Source organism: Bombus flavifrons, chromosome 13 (genome assembly GCF_040668555.2).
Source record: "Bombus flavifrons isolate JBK064 chromosome 13, iyBomFlav1_principal, whole genome shotgun sequence".
Lineage (NCBI taxonomy): Eukaryota > Metazoa > Arthropoda > Insecta > Hymenoptera > Apidae > Bombus > Bombus flavifrons.
The window spans coordinates 2,182,417-2,201,485 of NC_138454.1; the positions used below are offsets into that span (position 1 = coordinate 2,182,417).

At 40.8% G+C, this 19,069-nt stretch overlaps 1 protein-coding gene across 5 annotated transcripts in view; it reads left to right on the top strand.

Moving 5' to 3' along the window:
• The window catches only part of hth (Meis homeobox homothorax), a 502,527-nt gene that overhangs the window by 138,460 nt on the left and 344,998 nt on the right, over nt 1-19,069 (top strand). For all 5 annotated transcript variants that reach the window (XM_069126288.1, XM_069126289.1, XM_069126292.1 and 2 more), the window contains exon 7: nt 10,332-10,461. In XM_069126288.1, the coding sequence (XP_068982389.1) occupies nt 10,332-10,461 (130 nt within the window). The remainder of the gene's footprint in view (nt 1-10,331; nt 10,462-19,069) is intronic.

The window sequence follows — 19,069 nt, forward strand, 5'->3', positions numbered from 1 at the left end:
AACGATAAGAATATAAATAGTGTAAAAAAGTTTGAACTAACAATTAGTTATGAATACAATAGTCTGAAATTTAAAACAATCTCTATAATTCCTAGCTCACCACTTCGAAACAACTCACACCGTCAAAATTTCATTAGCCTTGTAAATAAGCTTCAGTCTTAGAAACCAGAAAGCATTAACATTCTTAAACGAAATCATCGCTGAAAAACATTATTTCTAGATTTCATACAAATGCAAGTAGCGCATTACCGAGTCAGCAGGTGCAATTCGTCATTCGGCCCCTCGAGATACGCTCCGTGCCAGCCAGCTCGTTCCGTCGTTGCGTTTTCCTCGTTACACAGCGCCAAATAAAGCGTCGACGGGCGTCCGGCATAATTTTCAATAACAGATAGACGATCGGAGGAACGTTGCTCGCGTTGTTATCCGCCGGAAAGACAAAGCCTACTGGTGCAACGCGCGCGTCTTTAACGACTCGAGACGGGGCCGCGCGAGCACCGCTCGCTGAACCCTCGATTATTTTTCGCTAATGAACGTATATAATAGCGGCGGAGCCTGGGTGTCACTGTCCACGCTTAATGCGATCGCAACTCACGATAAGATGCTCGCCTCTTGGCAATCGTTAGCGGACAGCGCTCGTCCCGTACGCACGCGCCCCTTCCGTACGATTCGCGCGCGCGGGCGTGCGATAAAAATTCGCGCACCCTCTCGTTAGAGCCGCTACGTCGCGATCCACCGATCCTGATTGGTCGCTGGCACTTGAATATCCGATTTGCATTGTAAATCCGTCTACTGGTATCGATCTTCCTTTCGAACTGTCGAGCAGGAAACCGGACGAGCAACCTGGAATCAAGGAGTTAGCGCGAGTGTTGAAAGATTGGATAATATAAAGGTTTGAAGTTGTTCAGAGAGGTGGGATTAGTGTGTTGTTAGAATAATATTGTTGGTGATGATATCAAGGTTTTGTTACGCGGATAGCTTTATTGTGGGAATAATGGAAATATCGTTGATCTTCGAGTGGATTATTAAGACGGAGAAAAGGTAGGCCAGGAAAATAAAGGAAATTAGCATTCCTTTTTGTGGCATTAATTAAGAGCAAAAATAAAGATTCTGGAGACTCCGAATTTTTAACCAAAAACGCCAAAGCACATTTGCAAATATCAAATTTTCATTCCATAAATTCCAAGAATGTTTAAAATTAACAAGTCCTCATCGATAATTCTCACTGACCAATCACAGGAAATTAACAATAACGCCCTCGTTATCCATAGCTTTTTGTCGATGAAGAGATTAAAAAGGAAGGAAACCGCGAAGGACGTAAGGAAGGTTGTTCACGATGGAAAAAAGGTGAACGATATGAAAGAGAAGAGAAAGGTGACCGCCTTATCCCGAGGGAGGCGAACGCAACACGGGAAACCAATTAGCCGAAGAACGCTGCGCCACCGTGCTAGTAGATATGAGTCGGAGAGCTGTTCGTAGTGTATTCGCTCGAGCTGCCGGCTCGACCGCGTTGTTATACCAGCGATCTGGTTCCTGTTATCGTTACCTGCGAGCCTCGTAGACGAGGCGTCGATCGACGACGCTTAAAATCCCCTGCCTCCTGCAGCCGGAGAACCATCCTCAGTTTGCCGGCTGTCGAGATACCGAGCTCATGCGGGTCGATCAGTTACGTTTCCTTCTTTGCTGCCCCTTCCTCGCTTTCTTCATCTCTGTTCGCGATATAGATGTCCCGCAACATCGTAGCTGTAGAGTAATAGCGAAGGTTTTATCGTTGAAGAAACTTTTTGTGCTGGACGATGTGGGCTGCGCTCTATGGAGGAAACTTTGCAGGATTTTATGCCTGACAATTGGTCTTGTCCGTGTTAATCCTACGTCGGCATGATGGTTTGAACAACGATGGATATCGTGAATCACGATGTTTTAGTCATTTTTGCATAGAAATGTTTGCGTTGCACGACCAGTTTGGATCGTCGCGTCGTCGGTCGACAGCAACAAAGGCAGGATATCGTAAGTCGTGAAACTCGATTTCGAAAGAAACGTAGGAGCCCCGAGGATCACCGAGCGACGTAGGTTTTTCGCCGGTCGCCGCGGTTTTTTGAAGGAGCACGATCATTTGGGAGTCTAATTTATACGGCGGCTAAATTAAAACGAATGCGTCGGCCGGACGCATCTGCAAATCTCTGCGGGTCCCGGGCTCTCGGCGAGAAGAAGCGTCTCGCATACGAGGAAAAAGAGGAAGAGGCTTGGTGGCGATCCCCGGGGAAAAGAGAGAGGCGACTATATTGTGATTAGGGAGGAATGTTGATTAGATCCATCAGCTGGTCGAGTGTCGGCCCTCCTTCCTCTGCTCAACCTTCTTGAAACTCTCTCGTCCGACTCGGACGAGAGTCTGTGGCCTCTGTTCAGTGGGACTCGTGTGAACATACTTGCACCAACAATTTTTCTCGTTGCGTTATCTCGCTTGAAGTTTCTTTATACTCGAGATAAAGCGGCAAAGAGAATTTATATTTAGCGAGTTTCACTTGATTTATTTGGCTATCAGTCTGTTAACACTAAAAGTACTGATCCATAGTGTGTGTGTACTGGAACATATTATAGACACATTATAGATGGTTACCATTAGAGTAGTGATGAGAATAAATATATATACGTGTAGAAGTCGTACAAGTACGTTATCTGATCAATTTCATAAATTAAAATATAAAAGAAACTGAAGATTAGAAAATTAAAAACATTATACCTTGGTATTCATAATTATTCGTATTGTCTCCTTGTAGTACATAAATTTATGAAAATATTTCATCTGTTTTTTGGAACACCGAATATTAAAAAGGGAATTGACCAATTTTAATTGATCGGCGTAATTAATTTATTAGTCCTAGTGTTAAATATAAAATAGTACATGTTTAAATTAATATAATTCTGAGCTAAATTCATGGAATCGGAATTTTATGTCTTTTTTATAGCTTGTGTTTCTTTCTACCTGTTTAATCGGTCGATATCTGCGATCTTCGCATCGATCTCGTATTCAATGGCGGTAGGTAGTCGGAACACGACGCAACTACGTTCCTTGACGAACAAAAGCGAAACACGCGGGCATTATGCAACGCACCTGAACGTAAAACATGGTATGGATGCGTGCAAGCATGATGGAGACTGTCAATACATAATTGCTCTGTCATTTATCACACTTGTCCCTACGTTCCTTCGGTCTTCGTCTACGATCTATAACGATCGCGCAACGTACCGGTAAAAGATATAAAACCGACAGAAACGTAAAATTCATGAAAAATTCTGCCACCCCTCGGATTCCCTCTTTCTTTTCCATTACAAGAGTCAGCATTTCGGTAAACGTCGAACGAAGAGCACGATCGCGTAGGTTTTCAAGCGATAGGTGTGAAATTAACTCGATGCAATAAACGTCATCGACAAGCTGCTCGTTTTGAAATAATTGAACCCAGGATCGACGTGCACGTGCCCGTTTTATTATTTATAATCGCGCTTACGATCGCGCCGATAAAATGGCGTTGATGGATCGTAATGGCGAGAACTGGTGAAACGGTCTCTGCTATATTGTTCACGAAGAAAATTAATGTTCCACGCAATTTTTTCCCCCGATTCGCCGAGTACACATCATTGAAACTGAAATTCATCGAAATAGAATTTGAAGAAATTGCTCATCGCTTTAACCACGTCACACAATATTTATCTACCTCTCTGTTATATATGGAATATTATGAATAACAATTCTAGAAAATAAAAATATATGATTCATCGCAAACTATAAAATAACATCTTCAGCGAACACCTACACAGGCTCGCGAAAATATTCGAATACTTGCAGATACTCTTTATAAATATATTACGCGTATTATACGAAACATTTAAGAATTTCATTAAATAATTTCATTAAGTATTTTACAATTTCTACGTATATTTTCAGATTTAATTCAAACTTAATCAATACGATGACAGTCGTGTCTCCTTACAGAGCTAATGAAAATTCAAGAAGTTTTATATAATACGTACAATATAGACGTAAAAATGTTCTCTGATAAATGTCCAAATACTTTCGTGAATCAATGTAGTTACCGTTTCTATGTTGTCCTTGTTCCACCGGAAGCAAGGGTGACGAGGCACCCGTTGAAGATTTCCCGCGGCGCGGTGTCAGGCGCGAAACCAACAACCCAGAAAATCCGCTGTTCCGGCTACGATCGCTGGGACTTCCGTGGCAAAGCCGGCCGGAATTCCATTACCGAGGAAAATGTAAATATAATTGTGGCGTGCTGACATAACGGCAAGATAATCCGTCGAGCGGAGGCGCTGGCTCCGCAATAAATCGTAATTTATGATCGCCGCGGACAGCCACCCGGTATCGTCGAGAAATTCAAGACCGCGAGACCGAACCGAGAAAGCTCGACTCTTTCTCTTTCTCTCTTCTCTTCTGGTAACTCGTCTTCGTCACTCGCGACCGACGATCATTCCGCGTCGCGCCCTCGACACTCGTTATCGTGGACGGCCTCTGCGCCTGTTTTCTCCGCCTCCTCTTCGTCCAGCCGAGAAACGACCTAGACAGGCTCGAGCCTCGATGAATCTTGGCCTCGCTCGATGGCCACGCTCTCGAACCTTTCGCGCTTTCTCGCTTCTACGATCCAGACTCGAGACTCTCATCCTCTTTCTCTTTAGAAACTTCGTCTTCCTTGCTCCTCACGGATCATCCATCTCTTTTAGAGACTCATCTATAGCTCTCTTCGTCGCGCCTACACATCTTATGGCGTGCTTGTCCTTTTCTATCGTTGGGACTCGCGCGACGTCTGGTCGTTTTCCTCCGGAGCACCAATAAATTAATTGCAGAGATTTACGTATCTCGCCCGTAAAACAGTCAGCGAGAGTAATGCTCGGCCGCTAATTACATAATTATACGGCATTATGTTACAACGACCAATTAATACGTGGGTACAATGACTCGGAGGCGCGCGAGAAGTACGAGCGCGTAAGTCATCGGCTTGCGATCACCACGCCGATAACGGCGCATCTCGCGTCGTCACTTCGACCATCGGCCTTATAATTTATCGTCCGCGTGCGTTTACGCTGTGAACTACGATCCCCTATTTACTATTGTTCTCTCTCTTCTGAATCTGACGTTTCCGACTTTCACATTTTGAACTATGCTCAAATTTGGCTTGTTGCTTTGCAGAATCGCGCGTTAGAAAATTATTCATGACTAAAGATAGTTTACAATTATTACTAAATTCTTATATCTTTCTTAATCCTTTAGAAACATTTGCAAAAATTTATAAACGTTGATTGGTTGAATCAGTGCGTGTTATTCGAACAGTCAGATAATATTTAAGCTTAGATGCTAAATGCGCATGATTTAAAAAATTAGTAGATCTTAGAATATCTAATCTATTATAGCAGTTAGTAATTCTGTTGTGTGTAACTGTTCAATGAAACATACAATTATTGTAGAAAAATGTTTAATTTCTTGTTTAGTGCAGTGTGCGACATATCCAAATTAAAATTCAGTACGTGATCGCAAATTATCGAAGAATGCCATTCACTAATCATTCGAACCGACACAGCTGTTGACAGATCATCGATCAATTATCGACTGTCTCCGCGTATCTGTTACACTTCTCATCTGCGCAGTAAATCTTTATTTATGCTTCGTGATAGAATCTTTTGCCAACCTTGCATTCGCATATTGTCGACAACATTTTTACCATCCTTTTTACCTTCTGGCACACATCGATCTTATGTAATAAAAGATAGAATCTGATAAAAAACACGTTTCATTGAAAAATAAGTATTTTTCGTAGACACTGTACACAAGCTGCCTCACGAAATACTAGTACTAATTATTTTGTAATTTACATCGCTTACATTTACTCGTACATATATATATATATTTTCAGATCTGTTGAAAATTTTACCAATATAGTCACGATAGTCAAGTCTCATAAAAATGCTAATGAAATTTCAGAATGCCTCTCATAATGCTCGTAATATATTCATAAAAGATGTTTACGAGTATTTGAATACGTAGTGAACTTATGCCCATGAATTCCTCCATTTTACTCGCGTAGAGAGCAACAGTATATTTCCAGAAGTCGCTAGATGAAATCGAAAAGAAGGAATCACGCGTTGCCCATTTCACCGAAACTCGTGATTGCCACCCAATCGTCAGTCTTGTTTCGTCACCGATCACGCGTCCCGGCAGCATCTTGTTAGCTCATCGCTTTTCTTCCGTTCGGGGACGCCTTTTGACCCGGTGTTTTCCATCGTCGAAAAGGGGGCGGAGAGGGAAACGCTCGGTTACCAGAGCGGGGGTGGAATATGAGATGCGGGCAAACTGATTTATTTAAGGGGCAGACCAGACATCCGGTTTGTCGAATTACGCTTTAAGAGCGCCTGTAGACGGAGTGGCAGATAAAAACAGAGAGATGAACAGATTGGAGAGAAAGAGAGAGAGCGGGCAACGAGGTGGAACGAGACCGCGTAGCCCGTCGACCCGTTAACCGTTTATCATTGCATCGACACAAGTCACGCAGCCGGACCCTTGCCTGTCCATTTAAAAAACGAAAAAGACCGACGGGACTTTAGTAGGAAGTGACGTCACCGGGCAAGATCCACCTTCAAACTGTGTCGTTCGTCCATGCGAAATTCAATGGCAGATAAAAAATAGTTTAGAGAAGGTAAATGGTACGAAGAAATAGCTTTGTAATGTAATACGAAATTATACTTGATAACAGTAACTAGGTGAAGTCATCGATTTTAAAATGGTCGGAGGTGAATGAAAACTTTATTAGAGGTAATTAAATGGTTGAGCTGATGTATATAACTGTTCCGAAAGTGAAGTGCTCCGTTTCGAAGGTTTTCATCATCTGTATTTGAAGAGTATTAAAATGTGTTTGTGTCTTAAAACAAATAATTTTAAATAGATACTTTAATTTTGTAAAACTTATCCTACGGAAGACAGGGAAAATGTAGTCTTGTATTTACGTTTACATCTTCCTGCATGCGTCAGGATAAATTTTTGTTATTTACCAATATGGTAAAAAGTGTGTAGTACAAAGATTTACATAGATATCAACTTCACTTGTCACTTTTTTACTATAAAGTTCTTAATATATATATGTATTTTATCTTCTCTTTCTTCTTGTATTCAGAAATAAAAAGTCTAGAGAACAAGAAAATGTTTATTCAATGGAACTTGGCGTTGATGGAAAACTGCAGGAACTTAGTTACCTTTGACTTAGAGCGATCTTTAATATGTATACTTCGTTTTGTACAAAGTTATATATAGTAGAAGGGAATAAGGTTGATTTAATCGATTCGTCAACACGTTCGGATTAGATTCACCCATCGGAACGATCGTGGCCGACAAGATCATCTTCGCCTCGTAGGTGACAATGACAAGCATCGCCCTTTGTTTCGTACTTGCTGCTAGTAGGAAGCAATCCAGCGACAACCGATGCATTATTAATGTCCCCCTTTCGCTTGTTACCGCTCTTGTACTCGCTCGCGCGACGTATATATCCTCCGTGTGTCCGGGACGAACGATCGCGGGCCCCTTCTAATGAAAATTAAGACGTCCCGGACGAGAATTATGTGAAATTAATTGGAACGTATACAACCGTGTCTATTCAATTTTCTTTGCTATTAAATCTAGATTAATGACCATGGAGACACGTAAATGCAGATAATGTAAATATAATACAATACACATCTGTATACAATAGAGATATGACCTATTGTCTTTATTCTTAATTCTTACAAATTGTTTTTACTCTTCATCTAATAAGGATTGTGGATGTTTATGTAAGTTTATAATTTGAAAGTAGTAGAACCTAGAATTGGAATTTATTTCACTTTCTATTTATTGTTAGAAGTACTTTGTTAGAAGGAGAAGTTTGTTTATTTGGATGGAACTTTAATTACTCTTCGAGCAAATCAATTCTTGCTATCTGAATCTACTTATTTGCATGCGAATTTTTATTATATGCAACAAGGAAGAATCACAGATAGTGGGAAGAATTCATGTTACTGTATTTTGTTATACTGTATTGAGTATCACGTGTGACGTACATATATGGAAGCGGGACATCGTAATCCTGTTAAGAAAAGCAATAAAGATACATGCATATATAGTGGGAAGAATTGATTAATTCCACATAAACTCCAATAATTATTTATACATTTCACTACTGTATTTTATATATTTTCCCATATTACGTACAATCTGTATAATTTTTTTACATCCGAACATCCCATGAACACATAAATATCTACAATCTACTTATCGCATTCAATCAAACTCATGTTTGCAATATTTTCTATCGTTACAAGCTTACCACCCACGTGAAGTCGTAGCCATTACAATTCTATACAAAGCACGCGAATCGAACGCCATGGCGCCTCTACTTACGTATCATACATTGCAACTAAAGTACAAAAGCTAGAATATGCGATTATTCCGTTGCCAAAGTAAAGTAGTTTATATCTGAGAATTCCGTTAGGTTGGTTCGCATGGAATTTCAATGATTCGTCGTATCTCCAAGGCGAATCGCAGTGACGACGATCTTTTCCCCGGTCGTGCTTTCATCAGCTTCATCGTCGTCGCCGTCGTCGATGCGTGCACACGTGAACACGTCCTCGGGACGCAGGAAGGTCCTATAGATTTGACCGTGTAACGATTTTAACCAGATACGAGAGCGACCAATCGAGAGAGGGAGCCGAGTCGGTACATTATCGCGAAGATGATGCCTATGACAGCATGTGGGAGTCAGCTGTCACTCATTGTTGCCCTGGTAGACGTGATATATCCAGACATTTCGCTTCGTGATACCGACCTGCCTGGAATTCTTATCCTACGACCTCGGGCCACGATCGATACTGTTGCTTTTCGCGTAAACAAATCTGCCAGGGTAGAACGATCCTGCGTGATCCTATGATTTCTTTTCTGCTTAAAATTCACTGATAAATAATATACACACGTATACGACTTTAATAACGAAAGGGTTAATAATGCGATACAAATGAATGAAAATGCTATTTACTTACGAGGGTTGAATATATTCTATGTGTATACTTCGAAATAATTTAATGGTTAGCATTCGTAAAGTGAATTTATTCGTTTATTAAAATAAATATGAGTAGTCGATCAAATAACAAGAGGTTCAACGAGAACGACTACTCGTGTCGAGTGTTTCGTTTCCCAGTCGTGTAGCAAAACTTTCTTTCGATCAACGACACCGTGAACGCTAACAAAATAATAATTCCATTCTTACATTACTCATGCTGTTTCGATTCTCCAACCACTATCTATAATACGTATACAACGCCCTGTCTCCAACATGAATTCAATACCTCATTACTATACCAGTCCTTCCTCTTCTTACAATCTCATACCAGTAAGTAAAAAAAAAGAAAGAATATAATACGTCAAATGAGAAGAAGAACACTAGAAATTTCCATGTACATATGTACATACAATGGCCGCGAAAGTATTAGCGCATTCCCTTATTTTCCAATGAGTTAACTTTTTCTTATCACGTTTCGTTTCTTTATTTTCATACTATCAAATTTTTGCAATTACATGAAAGGACTACTAAATAAAGCGAATTTTGCTATATTTGTGTTATGTAAATGCTACAACAAATGCAACGATGTGTCGATATTATTTGTAGCCATTGAATGTATCATACGCGTCCACGAAAGAATATTCAAAATACATAGTCGTCAATCCGAAACAGCCTGAACGAAGTCCGAGATCGAACGAGACATCGAAACGATCCGAAATGGAACAATTAGGCTCCGGTTCAAAGAAACGTGGGCCTCGTGGTCGCGTATTCCTCGCACGAGGGGCCGGCAGGCAATTTGCCGCGCGTATTTTCCCGAACGGGCAGGTTCGCGGCTTCGTGATTATCACACAGCTACACCCGCGGAATAAGCGAGCGTACGCTCGAGAATATTCAGCGGTTGGCGCGAGGCCGATTCGTAGGACGCGCGCGTCGTCGAATCGTTTATGCGATGGGCATTTTCGAGGAGTGGTACGTGTGCTCCGCCTTTAATCGAGATCGAAATCGGCCGCCGCGGCCTCGTCAATGGTATTCCCCGTGGATGGGCAACGGTATTGCGCGCGTACGCCTCGAAACAACCCTTCGGACGTGACGTTTGTTTCGAATAACACCGAAGAAAGGGACCTTTTCGAACTCGATGACCGTGTCGTTCGATGCTTCGTGGCCGTTTCGTGTGTTGTTTTAATGTAGTGTAAGAGAACTGTGTATCTGAGCGTATCGTCTGATCGTTTTTTGTTCTGTTCATTACAGAGGCCACCCTCCTCGTCACTTTCGTACCCCGGTGCGGGTGGTAATGACGACGCACGCAGCCCCGGAAGCGGGGGCACACCCGGACCTCTCAGTCAACAAGCGCCCGCAAGTTTGGACTCCTCGGATCCCGGTAAGCACATTGATGACTCTTTTTTTTTGTTAATTATACGAGAGAACGTAGCTATTTATGTGGCAAATAATTTTGTGAAAAGCTGCCTTTTTTCTATGATCGATTGGTCATCCAAGATTGTTGAGGATAGAAATACCGGAGTGTCTTTTGGTATAAAAGTGTAGAAATTAATCATGTAAATGGTAATGTTTAATAAATAATTGAATATAATAATTGCTAGATAATTGAAAAAGTGACCTTTAGTTAGAAATATAGTTGTGAACGTAGTTTGCATGTAGGTTCAGAATGAATAGTACTTTCTCTTGTATCGTGTTAAGTGTGTAATATTAGTATTTTAAGCTGGAGCAATCTTCGATATGAATTACTGGTTGGTAAACATTGTCGAGTAACTATAGTACAAAAATCATCGTATATTTAGTATGCCATTTCTACTAATTCGATAAGAATCGATAAGAATGCTAACTCAATTCTGTCATTCTGTCCTTAATTCAATTACGGTATTCCCATTTTTTCCTAAATTTTTTCTTTAAATCTTTTCCCTAAATCCAATGCGTGACTTTTCGTTGCTGTTCGATTTTGAAGCTTAAGCCGAATTTATGTACGCGGATAAAAGACGGGGATGAAAACAGCGTTCGCCCATCGTGTTCTTCCAAAGTGGAACAGTGCAAGTTCGGCTTTACGACTCCTTTAGTCAACGATTTTCCATACGTTTGACGATAAAAACAAACATTTTATGATGTCTATCGATAAAATCGTACAAATTATTAATAAAACGGAAAATTGATAAAACTCGAATTCACTTTAAATTCAATTCTTCACTCTACTTTCACGACATATAAATTATGTAAAGAAGGAAAGCGAGAGAAATAAAAGACAAATGGCTCTTGTATGTAAATAAAAGATGACGGAATTATTCGCCTAATCGTCGACCATCGACAGGTTTGCAATCGACGTTTACCGAATGTTTATCGATCGTATGAAGATTCACTCTGTAGAAGTCGACGGATCGTGAGAAGCATTCGAACGAATCGATCAACGTGGATCGATCAACGAAACGCGAAGTGGGTCTCTGCGTGGACGAGAGTGTCAGCGTTCTTCGGGGTTCGGCGCGCTAATGACAATATCACGCGACAAGCAACGGCTTGATGACAATCAAGATGCGACTCGTCGAGACCCCACGGACCTTCTGCACGCCCTTCAAATTTTACGAACACCGACTCGCGCGTCAACACTATCAAAGCCGCGGCAACGCCAGCGTCGGTTCTAATGAGCAACCCGTCGCATTGGCGTAATGTTTCCCCTCTTTTTTTTTTTTTTGCTCTCTATGAATTATCTTCAAATGAAAAATTATCTATTGAAAATAGACAAGGTTTACAGAATTTTTTAATCGAAAGTTTAATCAAAGAAGTTTAATTATAGGAACTATCTGATTTTGTACAATGGATATAATATATCTATGTATCTTAAAGGTGGGAAGTTTGATCCTATCGATCCAGTAGAGACTAGAGTTTTGTTAATGGAACATTTGTAACTTTTTTCCCAATCGATTTACATCGTCGAATAGTGTTTTTTAATATGAAAGGAAATTTCAAGAATTCGCTTCAATTACTGTGCCGCTATTTCTCACACCTACGTATTTTACAATTTTATGGAACTAAATATTTATAAGATTATAATAAATTATTAATGGATTATTCCATGAGTCATCGAGAATACTCCTGTCATTTGAGTTTCTTAAGTCCCAGTTAACGTTTCTAATTCGTTCTTCTAAAGTCGCGAGCCTCCAGTATATTCCATTCATTCTAATAAAAAATTTCAATTCCTATGTCGACAATCTCGTCATCAGGATTGCAAACAGTTATCACTAATTTCACGAACGAACAAAACGTTTCGCTTTATACATACCTTGCCAAGCATCCAAACCACCTGCTGACGAACTACCCCGTTCTTATCCTTTAAAATTTCCGGGTACATTGGTAGTTTGAAGCAAATTTGCCTCGATTTTCACGCTGGTTGAACACAAAAAAGAGCGGAGGACAAACCAGAATAGAAGCATTCCGCGGTGATGAGGCGCGCCAATGGTTAACGCGGCCGGGTTCAGTCAGTCACCGGAGGGTACACAAGTTCACGACACCATCCCATAAAGATTCATTAAGGTCCGCCCGTCTCTCTATATTCGCTGTGTCGTGGCAGCGTTATAGAGCCGCGTGGCGTGCCAGTTCGCTCTTGTTGCGTGTGTATCGTATAGGTGTACTCTACTCGTGCTCGTCCTCTCACTTTTCTGCGTGCTCGTGTAAGTACACGCCACAGTCAAAACGGTTGATCAATAATAATCAAAAGCGTGCGTTGCGCTGTGTCGATCGTAGGAACAACTTGGGAAAACGGTGTCGCGAGTTCCTTAAGCCGTTTCATCGTCCTTGATTAGACTCGTAATAGCGCGTCGATAAGGTGGTCCATAGATTGCAATAATGTCTTTGTTAAGAGGTTTCTTTTTCAAATAGAGAATATTTTTCAAAAGCTGTATCTTAATTGGAATCTCACGCGATTGTGATTTCTTGATGAGAATTCTTCGAAATCTGTCCGTAATTAAGATCGATTATCGCGCCTCGCGAGCATTGTTCAATATATGATTAATTAAGATTGTGTTGAAACGTGTATTTCAAAATTCCGGAATTTGATCGAACTAGTCAACAATACATTTATTAACGATCATCTGTGAATTAATCGATTCTAGAAATAGTACGTAATTATTATGTAGATCCATACATTTATATTATTCTTATGTGTTACGATGAACGCTATGATATTTCGAACATTAATTCATTGAGTGTTGCTCCATTTACATTCGGAATGTATATAACGTATTAGCTTTAATTGATGAAAACTAGCATTGATGAAAGAAATCTGTCAAAATTAGATTTGTTGAAATTCGCATTAACTAGGGAAAATAGATTTTTGATGAAATTCGGATCTTATTTATTACAGTAAGAATCGATCCTGCAAATTTTATAAAGAACAAGTGTGGAAATGAAATGGTCGATGATATAAATTTCGATAGCATACATTTTTTAGTTGGAATGTTACCTAAGAATAGTTACTTGTTCTACGAATATTTCATTAACGATGTGTCTGTCTTTGTCCACTTATAAATAAACTTACTAACCAAACAGAACGCTTGATTTAAAAACATTGATGTCCGCTGTAAATATGTGTTAGAACTGATTGTACCGTAAGAATTTTTGGAGAGCAAATGCTTGATTATTCTTTACTGCCATTTAAAAAGAGCGAACTGAGAAGAACTCGTATTTTTCCAGGAAGAAACTTTTACACGCGTTTGTGGCCAGTGAATGTTCTGAGAAAATTGAGAAACGATTTGCAAACAAAACTTATATCTAATCAACATTACGATATTATGAAAATACAGTAAACTCTGAATATTAATTTCAACTATATCGCATAATGTTCATCGAATAATTCTAGCCAGAAGTAAACGAAGCACGTAGTATCTTTACGTTCACCGATGATGTCACGAATTCTTCTCGCTAAGCGTCGACGATTGCCGGTCGCATATTTGTCATCGGCCTTTAAAATTCATCGCATGAGAAACATCGGCCGTTTCGTGACGAGATTTCGATCAGGCACATTCTCGTTCGCGACTTGCGCTCGCACGTTCGGTATTAATTAAATGACGCTAAACGGTAACGCAACACCCCGTGGATCAAACGTCGTCGCGTTTCACCACGATCAGCACGGAAGCGCTTTTTATCCGCGAGCGTATCGCCGCGCGAGTTACCTTGTTGAATATCACGATCTTTATCCCAATGCGACGCGGTCAACAATGAAATCACTACGATCGTAAAATATTATCCAACGTTATACATATTGAATCTTTTGCTCGATCCGAGTGAATCGAGACTATTCAACCGGGTATCGATTTTAAAAGAAAGATTTTTCGCGAGGAGAATTTTAAGACGATGGATTGCGAGAAGGATGTCGTAGCCGCGACCTCGAGGAATTTTCGCGCGTAACGTAAAAGTGGAAACAGCCTCTGCTCGCTGAAACGCGGCAATCAGCAAGACTTTCTCCTCGATTCGCCTCGATCGCGTGCTAGAGCGAAGAAATTGTTTCCTCGTCGATAGATTTAACGTCGACGTCTTGACTTTTCCAAGATTAACATGGATTTGGATATATAGATTTATAGTATAAACGCCTATATACAACATTTTGATTGTATAGATTTATAACTATTTTATTGAAAAATTTCTTTAAAATCTTCATCCTGAACATGCATTTTCTTTTAGTAAATATTAAAAACGTTTCTAGCTCTATTGAGAACCTCTGTTAAACGTTGTTCAGCGAATCGATTCCCCTCGGTAAACGAGGTAGCGGGCCGCATGCTATTCTCTCGTTAATCCTCAATTACAATATTGTTTATACCTCAAACGAGCTGGAGAATCGCATTTCTGGAAAAGCACGCCGCCTTAAATCGTCCGTGCACGCCAGTGACCGTTGCGCACGGTTTGTTTGTCGGAACGAGCCTTTCTATATCTTCCGATCTCACGTTTCCATCTCCGTTTTCTCTTTTCTTTTCTTTTTTTTCATTTTCAAACGATGTCACACGGTTACGAGCTTTTTTCACGATGGTATAAACACCTCCGACCTCGCCCACGCATTTCTACAGATCGTATAGAAACTATACGATTCGAACAGTTCGCGTTCGGGACACAAGTTCGTCAGGTTACCTAATGTCCAGATAGCATCAGTCTCATCGAAGTTGTCACCGACGGACAAGGCATTTGCTCGGCGCCCATCGAGGCTTTTCTTCGTCGTTTCAGCCCTGTCTATCGGCCCTTTTCGTCGTTTCCCTCTGGTCCCGTGGGCTCGTTAACGTGCCGGCTTGTTTGCCGATAGATATCATCTTCGACGAGGTCTCTCTGTTGCGTTGGTCTTGTCCGCGACCGTGGAACCTCTCTGGCTGGACCTAATTTCTGTCGAATGGAGGCTTGGATCGTAGTATCTATCCCTTAAACGTATTCCACGACTATTCGTCTAGGTATAGAAATGCGAACCATTTGGAAATAATTATTCGTTTTGTGATTACGAAGCAGCCGGTTCAATTTCATGCCTCGTACTCCGTTTCTTTTTCCCATTTCTTCATTATCTAAATGAAACAGACGTTGGTGAGTCACAGTTAATTTTGGCGTGCCAGTTCTTATCGACCGATATGGATATTTCTCGAATGGGATAAGATACGGCGCCGATGGTTAGAGATTGTATTTATTCGTTGGTCGACGAAGATGAGTTGTCGATCTCTTTGACAAAGTAATTTCTTTATTTGGACATTATTTATCGTTTTACGTGCCACTTCGATTGTTTTACAAATAAATCGTATCGTATAATAGTTAACGAAAATTGATTTGTTATTATTACTTGTTAGTTTCGTGATTATAGAAGTTCCTAGTTTAGGAAACGACCCGATTAATAGATTCGTAGTGGGACGCGAACAGGACAATTCAAATCCTGTTGTTGTCTTGCTTCGGATTAGCAAGACTGTTAGGTCACAAGTATTGTAGAAAGTAACGAACTCCGAGCAAAACAATGTCGCCGCTACATACAACCGTCAAACGCAGCCGAGTTCAAATTTTCCGGCTGTCCCCCCGACCAATATAAATAAACAGACGGAGTCACGACAGAGAGAGTTTACCATACGAAATAAAGGATTACGGACATAAGCGAACATACGAAGTTTCTCTGAGATATCAGCGAATCATATTTATATATTGTACCTGTGGACTGTGTTATACCCTATAACGAAATATTTATCACAAATATATATATTGACGGAAATAACGCAATTCTGTTATTTCATTATACTTTAAATAGACCAATCCTCCACAGATTTGAAGGAATCTTGATTTAGATTCGTGATTTTGTAAATTAAAATTGACTTCGTCGTTTGTGATGATTTCGTTTTAATAGTAAATGAGCGATTTCTTCGGCTTGACGAAATTATATTCGCTCACGGGTATATCGATACACGTCGTTGGGGCGGAATATTTTTCCAGGACACGATGGAAACGCATGTCAGCGTCACGTGGGAAGAGCGCAGCCCGGGCATTAACATATCGTGTCGCAATCGCTCGCGGATAAACACGTTCGTTCTCTCGTCGAGGCTAGAAGAGATTCTATCTCGTCTAGCTGGTCGATCGCGATACGTCCTCGATGAACAAAGCGTTCCTTTCAGTCGAGGAACTGTTCGATTCTTGCTTTGTTGCACCTCGTGAGAAATCGTCAATGTTCGCAATAAAGTTTACAACGTTTCGAACAGTTTATGTTTCATCAATATATAAACTTCTTAACCGATCAACTACATTTTTTGTAAGTTTCTTCGTTTTGTTTCCCTCATTTCTCTTCAATTGTTAAGAAATGATTTGTTTCTATAAGTTAAATATCCTAGGGCAACTCAAGATAAGTTCAGTTATTATAAGAAGGAGACGTAGATAAGAGTAAATTCTACGCTTGTATCATCTTGTTCCCCCAAATTCTAAGTTTACAAAGTTAATCAGTATGGCTCATATAATTCACACCTACTAATATAGACACTCGGATAACTTTGTACGAAATATATTAATTGTGGCTCAAACGCGATTAACAAAGATCCCAAAAAACCAAGCGATTTAGTTCAACGTCCACTTCTAACCATGCGCTTAAATACAAACTCCAATGCAACTATCGTCAAACGGTCCGAAACTTCGATTCGATTCTCCGTTTTCTTGACCGGAGACCGATTGTTAGAAGGGGTTCGTTAGCTTAACAAGACGTCGATCTACGATCTAAAGCAGCGAACCGACGCAGACCTCGAAACAATCTCCGTGAGTCTCTATCGATCCCTCTATCTGCTATGTGCGCGGCGACCCATCTGGGGCCCCAATGTGAAAGGGGGCCCATTCCACCTCCGCGCCCGATCGTTTTTTCCTACTATCCTCGGACTTTAAACAGTTAGATCGACCCTCTCGATTCGGCAGGAACGAGTCCTGTCAACGGAGGGCCCGTCCTCGTCGTCCTCCACTCTCTTCCTCCTTCTCTCCTCTGTTGCTGTGTAGAGTCTTCGTCCGGTAACAACCTTCCTCAAGCTTGCTGGGACTTTTCGTGCTTCTCGTGGAGATCCTTAATCGACGGTTCGTCGACTCTGTGGTCTCTGTCCCCTCTGGCCTGGCCCCCTTTCTTCCTCCCTCGTGTCGAAAGAGGGAAAAAGCCTGGGGACCAGATATCCTCCGGTTTCTGACAACTATCTGGCCGAAGACGGTTGAAGAGGCACGGGGAGGTTGGGTGAAAGAAATAAATGAAGAGAGAATCGAGGAAGAGAGGCGAGAGATACAACGAGGGACGAAGAGGGAGGGGTGGGAGCGTGTTAAAGCGTGTACGGGGACCAAAGATCACGGAGAATTCCTGGAAATCGGCGCATGTAGGAGAGGGAGGCAGAGAGAAGGAGGAAGATAGAAGTAATGAGGCTGATTCTCTGTTTTCTGTGTTTTCAGCGAGCGGCGGTATCGGCTGGTTATCAGGGGCCTTCTTTTTTTTCCTTCTCCTTCTTTTCTTTTTTGTTCTTTTGGCCTTCGTCTTTCTTTGTCCCTCTTGGAGTTCTGTTTCACCGCCATCTTCCGCCCCCGTATTCCCCGAACGGTTCGCCACGTCGTGCCGCGCCGCTATCGGGGTCCCTCTTTCTGCCTTTCGAGTTTCCCTCACGCGGCATAATGAGGCCTTCATGTCGTGAACTTCTGCGCCTTGTAACCCCTTTTTCATGCTGCCCCGGAGATCTCGGTGTCCTGCGTAAAACCTCGTCCCCGGATACCGACTACCTTTCCACGTGTCTCTGTTAGCTGCCGTTTAGAAATCCGCTTTTAAAGCGAGAACTCTGTACTCCCTTCTGCTCGAACGACAAGAAAGTGCTAGTGGAATACATTAATATCATAAGTCTTATCAAATGCACATGACAATTTTCTTATTGCATATTGCTTGCATATTGTTATCGGTTTCTAATATTCTGCTGTTTGAGGTATAGCCAGAATGACTAGTTACGGTGATCATGCAGATTACTTATTCGTAATTTTATATTAATAGTATAACATCTTTTTATCTGGTATATTTTATTTTTTAGCATAGTCGAGTAATTTTAAGCTACATTCTGGCAACGATAAGTAAAAATTAGTTCGTTTCGTAGTTTATGCGTCTAGCAAAGTATGGCCAAAATTCAACATTAAAATGCTTGCAGCGAAAACAAACGTTTCATCTATTACATTATTTTATTAGATGAAATAAGAAGTGAAATCAATAGGTTAAAAATTCCTATAAATTCTAATTATTCTTATGTATAGTATACTTATATTTAAACTGTCAAGCATTTTAATGTTGATCACAAGCAATTTATACTTCGTTCATTCTAAACATTCATCGTATGTTTCATTTATAGTAAATGTTCATATCCGGAATAATCAGTGCTCAGAGGGTTAAGAATATTCTCAAGATACACTTCGTATAAATACACATCTATCTACAGCTTCTCTTTGCCATTCTTCTAAACAAAATTTATTTCGATATTATCTTTATC